Raw genomic sequence first — 19,643 nt, forward strand, 5'->3', positions numbered from 1 at the left:
AAAAGATAAACAACTTCAAACATTCTAATATCAAATCAACATAGCTGTAGGCTATTTGTTTATTCAAATAGCCTGCAGTCATTGACAGATTATAAGAAAATAGACACGTAAAAGCCTACAAAGGAGCAAGACCTCCATTCTGCCTGTGTGTGTTTGTCCTTGTGTCCTTCTCATATCTAGAGAACCATTCATTGAATGTACTTCACATTTGGCCGGTCTATTGCTGGGGGTTGACGTGCCGTGTATATATATATATATATATATATATATATATATATATATATATATATATATATATATATATATATACTGTATATATATATGTATATATACTGTATATAATATGTATATATATAAATATATATATATATATATATATATATATATATATATATATATATATAATATGTATATAAAAAAAAATGGCATAACTTCTCTTATGTTTCAGCCTGAACTCTTCTTGGTACTACTGAGTTCTGCTAACTAGCTTTCTGTTGACAGAAGTCACGCAGGCCCACTGACCAATCACAGCGCATGTTAATGCTGATGTACTTCCAGGCCACCTCGCTGGCCCTGGCACATCAAAGAATAAAAGAATACACCCAGCATGTCAAACTAAAGATCTGATTGGTTGAAGACTATAACACTCAACGATAACGTCCCCATATACTTTAATCTGCAAAGGCCAGCTAGAAGGCGAGAGTTCTTCCATAGAGACATAGAGGTGAAATCTGATTGGATAAAAGCTCTCCTTAAAAAAGCTGCACTAGAAGCAACGTTGCAGAGGACAGGAACAGAGGAAGACAGGAGCTGTGCAATGAGAACATAAGCTAATAGGGAAAAATAATTAGAAAACAAATCGTGTATTTGTGAAATATTTTAGAATTATAAAATAGCTATACACTTTTGACTCTGTTTAGGCCAGCAGAGAAGGCTCACCACTATATATATATATATATGCACATATGTATATAATATATGTATGTGTGTATATATAGCTATATATCTTGACAATGAAGCCAGCAGCCTTTTGGGGGCCAAAGGGTTAGCCTGCTCCGAGTGAACACGTGTCCTGACCGGCAGCTCTCTAAAGACACGCCCCCCGACAATGCTGCACTCAGCTATACAAGAAGGGTAGAGTAGACACTTGAAACAAATCGGCAATTACCAGGAAAGGATGTGTAAATGAAAGACGCTACTAAGCTATTAAGTTGCATGATGGGAAATGTATAGGATCAAGTGTTTTTTTAATTACCCATACCAGGAATTAAAAGCCTTGATTTTGACCTTTTCTTTGAAAAATTACTTTATGGAAGTGCAGCAGTAAATTGCAGGATTACCATTTCAATCTCATTTGAATGTATTGAGTGTCTTTTTTTTGTGTGCAGATTAAACACATTGAAACAGATATGTTGTTAGTACAATGCACCTGGCTGTCCCTTCATTATGCCCCCCTCCTCCCTCCTGCCCAGAGTTTCAGGTTCAGCAGCCTCTTGTCGCATGGATCTGTAAGCACACACACACACACACACACACACACACACACACACACACACACACACACACACACACACACACACACACACTCTCATTCTGTGTGTGTCTCCCTAAACTCACACTGCCTTTCTCTCTTAGCCAGGCCGCCCATCCGCCCGCCTCCCCAGGAATGTGGAATGCACCTGAACTGGATCCTGCAGGACTCGCCGAGCCACCTGTTCCGGGACAGGTCCGTGAAAAGTCGGCTCTCCATTCAGTGTGTTAGTTCCATCCCTGCCAGCTGCGACACAGTTTAATAAGCAAAAGCGGCCCGTCGACTTGGACAAGAATGGATGAGTGCTGCCTGCCAGCCGAGAGCAGGGAGAGACTCCAGGTACACAAAGAAATAGAGAGGCAGCTCCGTCGTGATAAACGAGACTCTCACCGGGAGTTGAAGTTGCTGCTTTTAGGTGAGTGCCAGGTTACTTTATGAATGAACTTCCACACATTTACACTGTGATTAGGAAATGTATACATGCTCACCTTCTGACTCACAAATGAACATGTCATGTATTCCATCAAATAGGAATATTACCATTTAAATGTTTCAAAACCATTATTGGTTGCTTTTCTACTACATTACTGCTCAGGTGAATATAATTACTGTAATTATGAAGCCCAGTCTCTGTGTCTGGTTGGACCATTTACTGACTCATTCAGCTCAACAGAAATGTTCCTGTAACAAAAGAATGGGCCGTGATGAGGATTGTCCAGTAGTCACTGTGATTTGAAGTTAGAAATATAGTAGTTGTAGTGTGATGGAGCCTGCATGACTTATATTGTTAGTTTAGAAGTTACATTTGATATTCAGGAGTTGCATTTTACATGTATGGATATGAGCTAATATTAGTTTGATTAATAATAACAATACTGTAGCAATGCCATAAACTAATTTTGACCAAATTGTGTAGCCTACTGAGTGCAACATTTTAATATCAGCATGCTAACATACGGATGTTTGACTGGTATAATATTTCCCATGTTCACCATCTTTGTCAGTTTTCCAACGTTTTAGATATTAGCACAGATGTCCAAACATCTACAGCATACAGTCCTCTCTGTCCTGCTTGTCAGGCTGGGATTCCAATCAGGACTCAAAAGCTGAGGTGTCAGTGAGCAGACTTTATTAATGAAAACAAAACCCCCCCTAAGAGGTGGAGGCTAAACAAAGTACTAAGAAACAAAAAGATGGACTAGGAAAGTTACAACAAAAATCGCTCTTTCGAGGTAGTATAACACTTAGGAAAAGACTCGGTAGCTATGAACAAGGCTTTGGAGCTGGCTTAGGTGATCAGACATGAGACGAAACACTTTGGCACAGGACAGAGGGAAGACACAGACTATAAGCACATGAGGGTAACGGGGAACAGGTGGAACCAGTGACACATGAGGAAGGGCAAGTGACCTGAAACGAGAGGAGAGTTAGGCTTCAAAATAAAACAGAAAGTTACGAGACAAAAACCCAAGACAAGACAAACTTCACCGCGTGTGACACTGCTGGCATCGGTCTAGAGGTGACGTAAAAAAAAAGTAATTCAGAAATTAATATGAAGTGCAGTGGCTGGATAGAAGAGTTGTATTGTTTTAGTTGCGCTTGGCTTGAGAGGCCGCTTCTTTGGACAGACACAGGCTTGAAACACCGAGTGCCGGGAGTTTGTGAAAACAACAATTGAAGAAAAAAAAGTGAGATCAAACGCATCGATTCCCACCAGTTATATTGTTATAAACCAAACTGCTGGTAAAAAAGAATCCGCTTCAAATTAATCCATTGCCCTTAAAATGAGCATTTGCATGTCAGTTGATCGCCTCGTATGACCACGAATTATTGAAGAAAACCTTGTTAGGCTCGGATGCCTGCTCAGTGAACGAAGAATCTGAAAACTTTGTGGAATGCAGTACATCCTTGATAAATGGAGGCCTGAGTTAACAACAACAAAACCATATCAACACATCTATTGACAAACTCTCACACAACTCTTGCAGCATAATCCAAATCTTGATTATCCAGTCGTATGCTCATTACTTCCAAAAAACAAGTATTACTAGACACGTCTTACTGATCGAAACACTCCACTATACCTTTCATAACACTCACAGCGCACAAGCATGAGTCAGCAGGGACAGAGGATTTAGTTGAAATTCCTCGTATTTGGGAAGTGGTGAGCATACGACTGCACGAGTTGTGAGAGAGTTAGAAAATGGATGTTTGAAATGTAGTTCGATCTGTTCCATTCTGGACCAAAGTGGTCGATTGACCGACAAACACTGCACTTACAAAGGTATCTGGATCGATAGATAGCAAGGCTTTGGTATGTGTTTCCGATTACACTGTATCTTTTTGAGTTACAGGTTACCTTTTGCATTCTTCACATAGTTGGTGAACTATACCCTGCTTTGTGCTGCTGCTATAGATCAGGATGCTTGGCCTCACAAGACAGAGTCTCCGATTATAATGTTTAATTGTAATATGCTTCTGATTGTCTTGCTGCTTTTTTTCTTAATAGTATATGCTAAATACATTTACCAGGTTGGTTAACAGGGCAGTGTGCAGAACATAAAAAGATAATGCATGTTTCATATCGTGCAAAGCTTTATTTAGATGACCGTGATGACGGGTAAACACCAGTCGAATGAAATAAATCGCAGCTTCACATGAGGCCTATTTTTCCCCAGACTTTAAAACAGCCTACTTATAAAAGCTTGACTGTTGGGTATGCTGGAAACAATGCCTGAAGGACTTTGTTTTAAAGGTCAGCACTGCTTTAAACTTCAACTTGAGTTTGGAGATTGGAATATTCTCCTTTAAAGGTCAGTCCAATGGTTAACATTTTTGGCATTTTAGGTGCTTAACCGGCACTCTTATCGAGAGAAATTAACAGCCAGACGGCAGGAAAGTGTTTCACTTAGAGGCACACGGCTGTGCGCTGACTACTGTGGATCAAACACAAACCTTCAGTGTACCTTTTTTATTCATTTGTATTTCGTATTTTATATATATATATATATATATATATATATATATATATATATATATATATATATATATAAAAAATATAAATAAAAACAAGTAAAAGAGCGTGCTCACCAGCACCTGTGCATGCTGTTATATCTGAGCAATAACATTCATAATGAGGCGTTTAATAGAAGCAAATGTTGACAAGGTTGACAGCTTGCTTACCTGAAGTACGTATGCGCCCACTCACGTACACACACTCGCGTCTATAGCTTGGGAAATAAACACCAAATCTGTGAAACTTCAACATTTGAAAATGTTCTTGCATTGTTACGAATGCAGACTTTTGTTTTTGTTTTGTTGCCGAAATCCTGTTTAGCTGCGACTGATTGATGTTCAGATGTTTTTTTTTTGTGCTTGTCCTATTTCTGGCATTGCTTTGATCTTATTCCATTTTTCATCCTTCGGTTTCATTCATCTCATTTGCCTATAGGGACTGGTGAAAGTGGGAAGAGCACTTTCATCAAACAGATGAGGATCATCCACGGCAACGGATACAGTGATGCTGACAGGAAAGGTTTCACTCGGCTCGTGTTTCAGAACATCGTCACCGCCATCCAGGCGCTGATCCACGCCATGAAGACTCTCAAGATCGACTACATCGACAACGAGAACATTGTGAGAAACTGTGCAGGTTTTTTATGAAAAGATGACGGAATGTATTATGTCGCATTCAATAAAGCTCAAGTGCAACACAAGTCCACAGCCATGCTGGCAGCTCTGTGAGGCCCTACTTTGAGCTACATGCTAACGTCAGCGTGCTAATAGGTTATGTTCACCATCTTAGTTTGGGACGTTATCATGATTACATTTGGTAATTAGCACTAGGCATAACGTACAGCTCAGACTGAAGGGAATTAGTTTCCCAGGTCATGAACCATGTTATTGGACATATTGGACACAATTTTAGCCAGATGATGCTGCAAGACGGATATTAAGACATTTCACTCAAGACTATAAATGTGAACCTCATGTTGGCGCTGGAGGGAAAGTCGGGGGATCGCCAAAATCATTATAGTTTTTAGTTGGGGATGTCTGGACCAAAAAAATTGACATTACCATCCATAGAGTGCAAACCACTTTTCCACATCAGAGGTTCTGTTTATTTCCACAACATCCACCTGGTTCCTGATTGAGTTCTGTTGCCGTCCTCATCCTCCTGACTTCTATTAATAGGTCGGTCAAAGATTGAAAATGTGTGTTGAGAAAAATCCCCTATGGTTGTCTGTGTGTGTGTGTGTGTGTGTGTGTGTGTGTGTGTGTGTGTGTGTGTGTGTGTGTGTGTGTGTGTGTCAGAGCCACGCACAGAAGCTGAGCCAAGTGGAGGCCGACCAGGTGTTCAATCTGGAGGCCTGGCAGGGGTACAGCATTCAGCGAGTGTGGAGTGACCACGGTGTTCAAAGGTGCTACGACCGCAGGAGGGAATTCCAGTTGTCCGACTCTGCCAAATAGTAAGACTTTTATATAAACCTAAGGTTTGCAACTTTACATTAAAGAATGTGGATTCATACTGGTGAAACGTAGTTATTAATATGCATGTTAGAAGTGCATGTTTCTGTATAACGGTCTCTTTTATCCTGTCAGAATATTAACTGTGGATTCGTTGTTAACTTTTCAGTTACCTTGACGACTTGAAAAGAGTCACAGCCCAGTTATACATCCCCACCCTGCAAGACATCTTGAGGGTCAGGGTCCCCACCACAGGCATCATAGAGTACCCCTTTGACCTTTCAAAAGTCATCTTCAGGTAGAGTACTGAGCCACAAAAAATAAAACACACCGTAGTTTAATAAATAATTGGTTGCTAAAACCTAATAACAATTATTCGCCATGTGTTTTAGTCAGAAAACCTGTCAGTGACCTTCCTTTAATACGATTCTGTTGATGTTTGTGAAACTTAACTGATTTGATAAAAAACTATTTGGTGCGATAACAAATTCAGAGTGCATCTGTTAAAGAAATGGTGAGACATTTAATATAAGAAGATTGAAACCACTCTCATGTTTGTATGCTTAATAATATGAAGCTGGAAACAGCTGGTGGTTAGCTTTAGCTTCGCATGACTATTCGAGGCAGTGGGAAGTGGCTAGCATGGCTCTATTGAAAGTTGAGAAAAAAGCTAAAAGCTCACTATTTAGCTATATATTTGTATTCATGTACAAACAAAAATGTAAACCCATCAATGTGTGTTTTATCTTGGAGTTACCTTGGACCAAGTAAAGCCACAATTTGTTGTTTTTTCGTTTCTGTTTTTGCCTGAATTGAAAATATCAGATATATTGTGTTAATTTGTGTGCTTTGGGAGGCGGACTTTTCTTAAAACCTTTGGACAGAACCACGCTTTCCCTCCGTTTCCAGTATTTATGCTAAGCTCGAGCTTCACATGTCGCGTCTTCTCATCTAACTCAGAGCAAGCACACAACTAACTATATTTCTCAAATTATCGAATGAGTCCTTTCACAATCTAGAACATTTTATAATTTACTTCAATCCATGGCCATGTGTCTCTAGGATGGTGGATGTGGGCGGCCAGCGTTCAGAGAGGAAGAAATGGATCCACTGCTTTGAGAATGTCACTTCCATCATATTTCTGGCGGCCCTCAGCGAGTACGATCAAGTCCTTTACGAGAACGAGACTGATGTAAGGGCGGAACCTTTCAGTCTGCTTCATATTTCCTATATGGCTTTTTTCATTACATTTCTCAGTAACTTTTCCTCTATTCACCTTCCAGCTGTAGAAACAACTATTATTTCCATACATTTGTCTTTTCTCACCTCCTCCAGAATCGACTGAGAGAGAGCCTCGCCTTGTTCAAGACCATCCTCTCATACCCGTGGTTCCAAGAGTCCTCCACCATCCTCTTCCTGAACAAAACTGACTTGCTCGAGGAGAAGATCACACAGTCTCATTTGGCAACCTACTTCCCGGCTTTTACCGGTAATTGAACATTTTATCTTTGAGTATTCTGAGTGTGGCTGAAATGATTAATTGATAAGTTGACAGAAAATTGATTTTCCTTGTGTTTTGGACTGTTGGTCAGTTAAAATAAGCAATTTGGAAACGTCACTTTCTATACCGGGGATTTTTACCTTTTAGTTTTTTTTTTTGCAATGTACAAGTACATTTACTCAAGTATTATACTTTACTTGATAATACATTTGAGGTACTTCTAAGTATTTTCTTTTGATGACACACATAGTGTGTTTTTTACCTTCAACAATTTATTACAGTTGATTAATCATAATAATAATAATGGTTAACGATTTTAAGACATTTTGATGAACTGCCAAACATTTCATGGCACATCTACAATGGGAAGATTTTCTTTGTTGGGAGAATCAAATGAGTGAACAATTATGTAATTATGACCACATTTGCCTCCACAGGGCCTAAGTGTGATTACAAATCTGCCCAAACATTCATCTTGCAAATGTACGTGGAGAAGCACAGCGGGCATCCCAAGTCCCTTTACAAACACTACACCTGTGCCACGGACACAGACAGCATCCGGGTGGTCTTCAGAGCCGTCAAAGACACGCTCTTCAGAGAGAACCTCGAAAGGTTCAACCTGGAATAAAAGCGACGGCTTCCCCTTCAGGAGCGATTAGCCAGGTTATACAGCCAAATGTTGTCACACTTTGATGGACATTTAAAAAATGTTTTTTATTGCTACAGAACAGAAAAGGACAACTGCAAAGTGAGTTAATTGTTGTCCTGAACTATTACAGGAGAGTTCCTTTCATGCCCATGCTGTTTGATAGTCATCAGTCAAAGTATCAAACTGGTTAGACCAAGTCTTGTCGACTAAGAATGCAACCCTGCTCGCCTTACGGCTCCCGGAGGAGGAAGTGAAAGAATAGCCTGCAGGGAACTAGAGTGCCTTACTTTATATTTATGCTGATGTTTTACAGTGACAACAACCATATAACCATATTTTTGATTGTTTTACCACATGTAATTTGTGTATTTAGATGAACTGTATGCGGCACTGTTCATTATCTATCGTGTCACTTTTTATTGACATTAAAACATGTACATGAGGAAAAAAAACAGAGGTTTCCGCACAGACATTTCTGATTCATATTCATAATGTCTGACAGCGGCAGCGCTGCACTGATTAACCAAAAGCTGTTCTTGGACGTGCTCCAGGCGTGGTCACACTCACAGCAACCTTTGACCTAAACAATGGTAACCAATGTGCAAAGGTCTGACAGGTTGGTCTCCGTCGTCCTTGTCTTCCTGTCGGGACCGAGCAGTGGTAAGTCAGCGAGGTTAGTTAGACCTGTGCAGAGAACAAAGCCTGTTTCCACACAGAAGTAGAGACCGTCTAGGCACTATTGATTTTATCACACAGTAGTTCGCTTGTTTAAGGGTTGAACAGTTCCGTGCTAATGCAGAATATAAAGGACACGCTTGAAGCTTATAAACAGGGGAATGGGAAGCATCAAATATTTGCTTTTGGTTAAGTCGCTACATTCTCACCAGCCTGTGATAAAGCGTGTGAATATTATCAGCACAAGAAGCTGACGGTTGATTATTGCTTATATTTTCACCCCAAGGGCTAATATAATCTTGTAGATGCAACGTCAGGCTCTTAAATCGTCTAAGCATTCACGCAGAGTTTATTCCCTCCAGCAATGACACACAAATGACACACAAACACAACTCCTCCTATATCTCCACTCAGTTACACTGTCTGAGGAAGCCGCTGTGCAGAGAGCTGTTATAGCAGGTGATCGCCCTTATTTGGTAATGGCCCGGATCATGTGACCACAAAATGGTGGAAGCTGTGAGCTGTTTGTAAGCTGAGCATCTCCATCGAGAGGCTGGGAGAAAAGGAAATAGGCAGGGAACTTGGAAGTACATCCATGCTCTGAGACGCAGAAGGACAGAGATTCCCAGCAGCGGTGAGTAAATGGCTTTTATTCCACGGAGACAAAAAGAAGATCAAGGGATATGTTCTTGTAATTTTTTTTTCCCTCACAGCCAGCAGACAGGAAGCGAGAGTGAGGGAGGGGCTGCTGTCATCAGCACTGTGATGCTGTGCTGTTGAAGTGGATCTGAAGCAGCTCAGCATCCTCCATGGAGGATGCACATAACGGCTGAGGCTGATTTAGTTATTCTGCAGTGTCGGATAGAGTGTTGTTGTATGTTTGTTTTTCTCTGTGGGTGTGTTTGTGTGCACACATACTGTACATGTTTCTGTGATCCGTCAGCATTATGTAATCTGCACGAGACTCAGCCGTGAGAATTCTTTCTGTTGCAGCTGTTTATACAATCCCCTCTTCCTCGTTCCGGGCAGTGTGTCCGTAAGAGGAACAAGGATGCTTCTTTTTTTCCATGCGAATGAGCACACGTGACTGACTGTGAATTTGCATCTCTGCCCAATCTGTGCTCATGCGTGCGCATAGTCATTCGATTTGAATCAGCGGTAGGAGAAGACAGCGAGGAGGGGGAATGAGCATGTCATGATGTAACAAGCTTGCCCCCCCTGTTCTCCCACCCCTCAGTACCCTCCCCCTCCTCCAGTTTGAATAGAAGGATTATTCCCTGGGGAGGATGACCTTTAACCTCAGAATCTTTCTCATTTCCTTCATCCCTCCCATCACCACCTTGCCACTCTTGTCTCGCTCCCTCTGTTCTCTTTGCTGTGGAAATATATCAGTGGTATACATACATTATTAAGTATAAAAAATTCCCTACACACCATGTGTTCGCACATGTTGGTGTGTGGGGGGTTTCTTGTAGTATAGCCCGACAGATGCTGGAGGTTTTGAGGCCATTACTGATTGTGATGTCTGATTAAGATGTCATCTTTCAACATGAACACACAAGATTAATGTTGATGTCCATATGGATCTCTAGGATTTTTTTTTTTAAGAATTATATTCATACTCAGCGGCACATTATAAACGTGTCAGTGCTCTCTGGTGGACAAACTATATGATGGTGAAAGGGTTTCTAAATGACCTCAAACCCAATTTGACGTGTTGTGTGCAATAAACGAATAAACTAGCTCCACTTTGTGGTCCAAACAACATTTAGGAAAGTAGTTTTTGGTGGTGGAGGTTTTCTTTTACTTAAGTGAAAGTAGCAAGACTACAAAATAAAAATGCTCCATTACAAGTAAAGTCATGCATTACAAATGCCACTTAAGTAAAAGGTATGCAATATTATCAGCAAAATGCAGTTATCAAATATCAAAATGTAAAAGTAGTCATAATGCAGAAAATGTCCCCTGTAAATGTTATGCTATTATTATTACTATTATTAATATTACTGCTTTATTAATGTGAAAGTAGCATTTTACTGTTGATCAAGATAAATCATTTAAAATATTTGATATGCTGCCGTGAAGTTTAATCTGCAACAATACATCATAATTTATAAATGTATCATATGTTTTATATGTACAATCTTCAATCACATACATTTTGTGAAATAAAAACCCTCAAGTGCAGTACTTGAGCAAATGTACTTACTTAAATTATGCTTTAATGTTTGACACAAATTCAACAACGTCACTTCCTCAACCTCACTTCCTCATTCAAAAATCAGATGAAGATTGAGATTAGAGGAATCACAGGTGCTGCATTTCACCATAGTCGGGATACTCTCCAGGTTTTTGTTGCATCATATTTAATAACTGTAATTATCTTCTCACAGGTCCTCGTGGGGATGGACCTGGCATCAGAGAGTAAAATGAACTCTGAGGGGGGCGAAGGCAGACCAGGTGAGGATGAGTCAATGCTCATGAGTTAAAGCAAACCAACAGTTTGAAAAAATAAATAAACAGTTTTTGATATCTAAAAGATCCAAGTGACTGTTTTATGTATTGTTTCTTTGTAGTCCCGCCTACCTCTCTTCCCCTGCAAGGAGGTCTGAGCCAAAGAAAAAAGCTCTCCGCCCCTCGAATCAGCCTGTCACTGGACCAGAGCGAGGATGACTTGGGGGAGACGCCAGATGATCTTGACATTAATGTCGATGACCTGGACACTCCTGATGAGGGGGATTACCTCGACTACACGGACCATGAGATGGACTGGGAAGGTGGGTCATTCAGGAAAAAAACAATGTCAGTTTGATACAGCCATTTTAACTTATTATGTTGGTCTAATTCCTAAAAGGTTGACTATAAATTTAAAGAGGGCATATCGTGCTAATCTTTAGGTTCATATTTTTATTTTTGGACTTCTGCTCTTTTAAAACTCTTTATTCTGTCCCTCTGAATGTATCTGTGTTCACCCTCTGTCTGATATTCTCTGTTTTAGCGCCTGTCAGTTTAAGCCCCACCCCAAAAAAAGCCAAGGCTGCTCTGATTGGCATGCGAGAAAAAACGTGACGTGTCTTTGCAAAGTTCGTTTTTCAAGCAGACACTCCGATAGGAGTCCTGCATGTGACACCGGAAGAGGAGCCAGATCTGACTGGCTTATTGAATCACACGTTTTCTGACCTCAGCCGCCCAGAGAAAAAAACCTGTCTGGGTTGTCTCATTTCACAGTTTGTGGGTCAGCAGGCACTCCACTGCACAGGCACTGAAAAAGGGAGTTGTTCATAATATGTCACCTCTAAATCTTTTTACCGGTACCCTTTTTTGATGGCTGAATTCCATTTAGCTGCTTCAGTCTTAGGGTCCTAAACCTTACTGGGACACTTGAACTCAGCATAGCCTCCCCCAATGATGTTAGTAGCACGTGTGCCTTTAACGCAGCATTGGTCTTTTCTTTCATCAGACCCCCACGCCAATAGGAGCGGGAAAAGTGAGTCTTACAATCCAATCCCGACATACAGCGCTGAGGAGGAGCGCCAGGATGGCAAACTATGGAGGACGGTTGTCATTGGGGAGCAGGAGCACCGCATCAACATGAAGGTCATCGAGCCCTACATGAGAGTCATCTCCCATGGAGGTGACTTAAAGAGCCTTTTAGCATCATCTGACACATTGTCTGTACAGAAGCAATATTTTTAAATCGGTTGCTGAGTTTGTTCGCATCCTGAGCAGAAGATCTGCAGACACTAATCACCTCCACCGTTGCATTTTGGGGCTTTAAAATATGATGTAATGAGTTTTTATTTACAGATAATTCTCCAGATGCTAGAATTAACCAGTCCAAGCTAATGCAACTCGCTGTAGTAAAGGTGGAATTATAATATAAACATTGTATTGAGTTCGCACCCATTATAGAGGTTGAAAATATAAGTTTTTTTTATTTTTTATATAACATTATTTCAGTATAAAGTTAAGGTTGGTGCATTAATAGGTTTTAAGATAGTCCTTCAATACTCTCCCTACAACATTGAGTAGTAATTGCAAGTGTTGCGTTGGCACAAAGAAACAGAAGTAAACAACCAATTTGATTAAAAAATATCTGGAACTGACAGCATTTATTCAGCAGAATTAATATGGGAATACTTAATGATTGAGCACAGACTGCAGGTCTGAAAATCTGACTCCAGAAAAAACAGCATATTATAAAAGTCGTAATCTGCGGTCTGCTGTATCACAATCAGCTATTGTTTCGGAGCTGGCGCCCGTCACGTCTCGGCGAACGAGACGGCAGAAAGATGTCTCCTTTTGAAAAACGCTCCGTCTTGCCTTGGAGGCGGGCCAACCACAAGTTGAGGAAGAACAGGCGGCAGTTAAGGCCGGCTGATGAGCATTACATCATCTAGTGGCCAGCAGAAAGGGAACTCTCCACAAACAAAACACTGGGGAGGTTTTCACGTGTCCTCTGCACATTGGAACAATAGGATTCAAGTTGAAAATTGCCAACTTGACAACAATACACACCGTTTGATTAAAGTTGGCCTCACAACTCTCGAGGGTGAATAGTGCCCAATCAAATAAAAAACAAAATAATTGGAGAAATGGGTGCAGTTGCATCAGCATGAACATGACGGGTTTGTGTGTGGGAATGTGTTGATGGCGCTCTGCACAACCTGATTTAAAAACACCAGGGCTGCAAATAATGATTATTTTCATTTTCAGTTAATCTAATCAATCATTTCAGAAAATGTCAGAAAATAAAATAAAGGCTGCAAAGCCTCGCATTTGAGACCCTATAACCAAAACTTTCTTGGCATTCTTGCGTCAAATAAAAAATGTAATCGATTATTAAAATAGTACCCTCTTATTTTTCTGCCACTAATTAATTAACTGACTTTTCAGTTCAACAAAACACCAAGAGGGCCAGGGAGCATTGTGGCTTTTTCTAATGGTCACCAGCCCTTTGCTAAAACACTTTTAGTGGCTTTTTCTTTTAATATTTCACCATCCGGGCTGCTGTGGGCAGGGGGCACATCTTCTTCCCACTGTGCTGTGTGCTTAAGTGAAACCATCCCATGGAAACAGAGACGGCTGTCACTGAAAATATCACATGCTCTGTCATTTACATAAAAGACTCTTAGTCTGAGTGACACCAAATCTGGTGATGAATGGGTTTTCGAATGAAAGGAAATATCATCAGTCTGAGAGGAAACGAGACGGAGAGACAGTCAGACAAAAGAGACGCAGATTGGCAGATAAACTGAACAAAAAAGAGGAAAATATGGAAGCAATCAAGTTATGAAAACTATGCTAATTAAGGCTAAGCTCGCACCAACAAAGGGACAAAATCAGGTTAACCCTTGTTACTTTTTTTTTTTTTAATCAAGGCTACTATAGCAACGGAGTGAATGCCATCATCGTGTTTGCTGCCTGTTTCCTGCCAGACAGTGACAGAGAGGACTACCATGAAATCATGGAGAACCTCTTCCTGTGAGTCACACACACACACACACACACACACACACACACACACACACACACACACACACACACACACACACACACACACACACACACACACACGTACGTGTACAGTCATTCATGGTCCCCAGACCTCATGGTGGTGCTAGTGGAAAAGTCATATTTGCTCCCAGTGTTAATTTAGCTTTTTTTGTTGTTGCACGCTAACAAGTTAACATTGACATGCTGGCAGGTTGTTAGCATCGACATTGCGAGCCTGTTTGCATGCTAGCATACATGTAGCTCGGAAGCAACAACGTCTCACAGAGCTGCTAGCATCGCTGAAGACTATTGTAATGACGCATCTCGGGTTCTGTTTCATTTTAAGACCCGGTGACACCCTTTTTGAATGTATTCAAAGCAAACGGCACCAGGGACCACCCTCAAAAGATGCATTTTGATCTCTATAAATAGTATTCTGCATGTTGATGATGTTTTTTAATACTTTAAATCTGCCATGGCACCTCTGCCCAGGGAAAACTACTCCAATAAAGAGATGGAAATAAAGTGATCGTCCAGCATGTGTGCGGAGACCTCCCATGTTGATGTCTTCACTGTGGCGCTGGCACTGATGCATTTCATGCTTGGACAGGGTGATTGGGATCCCACAGGCTGTTCTGTGAAAGATATTGAGTAAGCTGGCATATCTGAGAGTTTTGGATAGAAATGAAAGGAGGTAAACCATAGCGTCTGCACTTTCTGATGCCAGATGGCTTGAGGTCTGAATCCTCGCGAGGAGGAGTTCACTATAGCTGGGAGGTGAATGGTATGCAGCTTGATGTCAGTGGAAGATGATCACAATAGTCACGAAACAGAGTGGATCAGCAGTGTTGATTTGTAAGCTGGAGAATGACATTGAAGAAAGAGTTATTGAGGACACTAAAGCGGACTATGTTGGCTGAGAATAGTGTCAACTATTTTCAAAGGATATGACAAAGTTCCCTGCTGACCGAGAGGAATGAGAGAAGGTGGGGGAAATGAGAAAGAGATCAAAAATAAATAAATCTGTGTTTGATTCACAGTATTGGATTATTATAAAGGTAGAAGTCTGATTGAGTTGCTGAGATGGATGCAAGAGAATTTAAAAGGAGGAGAAATTCAAAGTAAATCAGCTCATCCATGAAGCAACATTTGTACCAATTTCTCATAGCTTACATCAGAGTAGAGACATTTCTTGAAATGCTAGTTCTCCGGACACATTTCCTCATATTGTTGGGATTCAGAGTCACAAAACCAGATTTTACGTTTCTTGCTCTTGCGTTTCACCATTCTAACATACATGATGTGAACAACAATGACTTTGTTTTTCTTTTGGTTCTCTGGTCATTTTATGACAGTGGCAGAAATGGGAGAGTTTTTGCAAAGGGTATGATGTACTGCAATATTATAGTCGCAATGAAATATTCTGTTTTGATGAATTATTTTAAGAACTACAATATTATTGTCCTAGTTCATCTACACACTAGCTCATGGTTTCGACGTATTTGTCACATTGTTATGCCTGCGTGCCGGGGTTGTCCATCCATCCTTGTGGACTTGATATCTCAGGAACACCTAGAGGGAAATTTGGCACAAATCTGTTCAAAATGTCATCACTTTGTATGTGATGACATGTTGTGCCAGGTGGTTATTCTAGTTAGTTGTATTTCCACACTTGTTTTTATAATTTTAGCCATGCTCGTGGTAATCCATCAGTTTTTAGGCAACGTTTCTATGGATGGCAACATAGGTCTGCCAGTCGATCCACCACTTTGGTTCAGACTGAAATATCACAACAGTTATTAGATTAATTTGTAGAGACATTCATGGTTCCCCGGAAGATTAATCCAACTGACTTGAGTTATCCTCGTGCTTCTTTGTCGCACAAGAAGTCGATATTTGTGGGTTTGAGGGAAATATCTCGACAACTATTGGATGGATTGCCGTGAAATTATTTCCAGACATTCATCTTCCCTTACTGATGGATTGGTATAACTTTTGTCCAAATGTCATCATTTATCACCAAATACCTAATGGCATTACCATCAGCCTCTGCTGTATTTCTAATTATTCTGAAGGTAGAAGTCAAAGCCAGTGAGTTTAAGTCTTTGTGTGTTTGTTTGTCTTGAGCTATGTGATCAGTACTCTGGAGCTGATGGTGGCCGAGGACTACATGATCGTGTACCTGAATGGAGCCACGCCCCACAGAAGAATGCCTGGCCTTGGTTGGCTGAAGAAATGCTATCAGATGATTGACAGAAGGTCTGTTACATGATAATATCGTGATCTTGTGAGACATAACTTGCAAATGATGAATGAAAGTGAAAATGTAACATAAACATAAACTCATCTAACATGTGATATGGTGTTGTCTTCAGGCTCAGGAAGAATTTGAAATCCTTCATTATTCTCCATCCATCGTGGTTTATCAGGACTATTCTCGCCGTTACCAAGCCCTTCATCAGGTAAACATGATCCCATCTTCTTTTCTAGGGATTGCAGTGATATTCTAGGTTTTAGTGATGTTTATTGGTCGGCCAGCAGCTGAAACATCTGTTTCACATTAGATGGATTGCCATGACAATTTGTACAGACAATAATATTGCCCTCCAAAGGCAAAGGACTTGAAGACACCAGAGAAACAATACTTAAAAGTTATTTTGCGCTCCAAGTAAATTCTTAGGTTTAAAAAAAAAAAAGAAAGTAGTTATTGTTTAGTTTGTTTCTGGAGACTGTGGCTCCTTAAATCAGAGGATGGGCAATACACCATATGTGAGGCATATGAATGGTTAGATAGTCCGGATGGGCAGGCGGCATCTCGCATGGTAACTCCTGCCATCGGTGTGCACTAGAAGACTATTCACCAAATGACAGTTAAACTACTTAAGTTTCACTTCCTCTGATGCCAAGCTGGTTACTTTCACTGTGCCATTTATGTGCCCGTCATTGCCCTTTTTTTAACGTGTGTGTTTTGCTCTTGTCACAGCACCAAGTTCAGCAGTAAGATTAAGTATGTGAACAGTTTGGATGAACTGCACGAATCCATCCCCATGGACTGTATCCAGATCCCAGAGTGCATCATTAGGTGAGTCCCTCCAACCCCCCTCAACTAACTCAAAGCCTCAGTTGTCTTATTACATTACTTCACATTCATCTTGTCATTTGAACTCTCACCTCTAGACTTGACAAGGAACTGAAGGAAGCAGCAGAGAACTCAAAGTAAGCATTTACTCTCATTATTTCCCTCTGTGAAGGCGGTGGCCCCCAGCCTCGGCTTTATCCATGGCTGGAGCACTCATTTATCAGATGGCTCACTTTTAGATCACAGGGACTCTTCTGCTGGATGAGGACCAATTGGATTTGGCTATGGTTGCAATTACAGGAAGGACACAGGGGGAAAAAAGTTGCTAAAGATGCTAAATGCATCGCTTACGTCTCATTTATCATTACAGACAAATAAATGAGCCAGTCCTTATTGCAGAGTGATCTATTACACTGATAAATGTTGGAACGGCACTGTAGAATTCACACACGGTTCGCCGTCTGATTAATTGTGCATTGTATCATAAATTGCACATCTTAAAATTCCCAACAATAAATTCTGCTCTAACAACCACTTTATTTTCTTCTTTCATTCAAGAAGGAATAGCTTTTTGCTTGGACTGGATCCAACAGCAGCGAGCAGAACAGAGTAAGTTCTCTGAGATGTTTAAGTTCACACACACACACACACTGCTGACACAAGGCCATGTTTCTTCTGTCACCAACACATAAACACACCCATCTTTAATGTCTCCGTTTTGCTCTCTCGTCTTCCCAACAGACCAGATGCTGCCGGTGCCAGCCGCTCTTAAACACAAGCATAGTAAATGGATAGGTTACCTCGATGTTCTGAAGTCACTGTTGTATTGTACGGGTGAAGCTGGAAAACAAAGGCTTGTAAAGCTAGTGTCTGTGTGTCTGTCAGTGTGCGTGTGTGTGAATTAGACACTGGAGTTTAATATGAAAACAAAACTTGCAATAGTTCCTGTTAAAACTCATTCTTTACGGCTGCTGTAGCATCTACTGTACCTTAACGCTGGCAATCCAGAGAACTATATAGTCAAGCGTGATGCTTGGCAGCACCTACAGAGTAGCATCGTTGTTCACGGTAGGGAGTAGGAAATGCAATTACACACCAGACGTACACTGCACAATTCCATTTGTAGAGTCTATAGTGTTGTAGTTGTGTGCATGAGAAGCAGTGAAGCAATAATATCACCCGTTGCTGGTCACACACTCAGTATTTCAGATAAACGGGCGACTTGTGTGTCAGCAATCTACAATAAAAGCACATCGTGTACACAAAAAAAACCTTGTGCCATTAAAACAAAAAAACCTTGTGCCATAGATGACCAACTACTGCATTTAAGCAATCCACTCCTTAATTCTTGTTTTAAAACTGGGGGAAACAAATCTATAACAAAAACTATTTGAACGTCATAGAGTCTATCTGATACTTAAGAGGAATAAGTTAAATAAGAAACCAAGTTATCAGCGCGGTGTCAGAGCATGTCCTATTAGCTCTGCAAGCGTGTGTGTATTTTTAATTACTTTCTCAGATACATAGACTGGGAATCATCTCTTCAGCTGCTCTTGGATCATTAAGAATAAAACCTCAGTAAATTAAAGATGGGATTTCTGTAAAGCACAATATCTTGTGTGTCCACACGCATGTGTGTGTTTGTGCATGTCCCCTCATAGATAACGGATTGTCCTCTTACCCATGAGTCTTCAGTGGTATATTGAGGATGTGCAAAGAAATTATGGATCACTGTTTAGTAATTCAAATAAATGGACTGAAATCTAAACGACGTCATCAGTTTCCATTGTGATTTGTTGAATAAAAGGTATGGCTTAGTCTGTACTACATCTTTTTTTCAAGACTTTATTTGAACAGAACATATTTTCCAATTGAAATGCAAACATATGGGAATATAGAAAAGCTAAAGAAATACCATTATTAGTCAAATTTAAAATGAAAATTCAACACCACAACAACTAAAAAGATGAATAATATGATTAATTAAACTCTCAAAACTAGTAAACGTCCATGATAACATTTTTTATATATGCCATATGTATCATACTCCAAACAAAGTGCAGAAAAATCAAGCTTAATTATTTAAAAAGTCCATAAGAATGCTGAATAGCAGATTTTTTTCCTGCAGCACATTTTGTGAATGAATAGCAGTTGTAAAATGCAGCTTATTATAAATAGCTTCTTGTGTCTCATTTGGTTCAACTCCTATTCAGAGAAGGATAAACGGGTCTGTCCCTCAGGGCAG

The 19,643-nt window shown here is 40.4% G+C and overlaps 2 protein-coding genes across 2 annotated transcripts; both read left to right on the forward strand.

Annotated features, from left to right (window-relative positions):
- The first annotated feature begins 1,815 nt into the window (after positions 1 to 1,815).
- Positions 1,816 to 8,590, forward strand: LOC306751450 (guanine nucleotide-binding protein subunit alpha-14-like). Its single transcript, XM_079235017.1, has 7 exons — positions 1,816 to 1,946; positions 4,983 to 5,167; positions 5,846 to 6,000; positions 6,168 to 6,296; positions 7,061 to 7,190; positions 7,334 to 7,487; positions 7,937 to 8,590. Exons 1-7 carry the CDS (start codon positions 1,826 to 1,828, stop codon positions 8,125 to 8,127), a joined length of 1,065 nt encoding a protein of 354 aa, XP_079091143.1. The 5' UTR covers positions 1,816 to 1,825; the 3' UTR covers positions 8,128 to 8,590.
- A 2,569-nt stretch (positions 8,591 to 11,159) lies between these two features.
- Positions 11,160 to 19,118, forward strand: prune2 (prune homolog 2 with BCH domain). The gene is made up of 10 exons (XM_079234846.1): positions 11,160 to 11,283; positions 11,400 to 11,600; positions 12,284 to 12,457; positions 14,205 to 14,307; positions 16,447 to 16,578; positions 16,695 to 16,781; positions 17,303 to 17,401; positions 17,497 to 17,535; positions 17,957 to 18,007; positions 18,140 to 19,118. The coding sequence occupies exons 1-10, from the start codon at positions 11,229 to 11,231 to the stop codon at positions 18,168 to 18,170; spliced, it is 972 nt and encodes a 323-aa protein (XP_079090972.1). The 5' UTR covers positions 11,160 to 11,228; the 3' UTR covers positions 18,171 to 19,118.
- The last annotated feature ends 525 nt before the right edge of the window (positions 19,119 to 19,643 follow it).

This window comes from Taurulus bubalis (genome assembly GCF_910589615.1).
Source record: "Taurulus bubalis genome assembly, chromosome: 19".
Classification (NCBI taxonomy): domain Eukaryota; kingdom Metazoa; phylum Chordata; class Actinopteri; order Perciformes; family Cottidae; genus Taurulus; species Taurulus bubalis.

Excerpts from the sequence above, each read along its gene's own strand:
- LOC306751450 (XM_079235017.1), top strand. The coding sequence starts at position 1,826 with ATGGATGAGTGCTGCCTGCCAGCCGAGAGCAGGGAGAGACTCCAGGTA. Across the intron at positions 5,168-5,845 it reads ACATCGACAACGAGAACATT|AGCCACGCACAGAAGCTGAG; the intron begins GTGAGAAACTGT and ends TGTGTGTGTCAG. Across the intron at positions 7,191-7,333 it reads TTTACGAGAACGAGACTGAT|AATCGACTGAGAGAGAGCCT; the intron begins GTAAGGGCGGAA and ends CACCTCCTCCAG.
- prune2 (XM_079234846.1), top strand. The coding sequence starts at position 11,229 with ATGGACCTGGCATCAGAGAGTAAAATGAACTCTGAGGGGGGCGAAGGC. Across the intron at positions 11,284-11,399 it reads GGGGGGCGAAGGCAGACCAG|TCCCGCCTACCTCTCTTCCC; the intron begins GTGAGGATGAGT and ends GTTTCTTTGTAG. Across the intron at positions 17,536-17,956 it reads GAAGCAGCAGAGAACTCAAA|AAGGAATAGCTTTTTGCTTG; the intron begins GTAAGCATTTAC and ends CTTTCATTCAAG.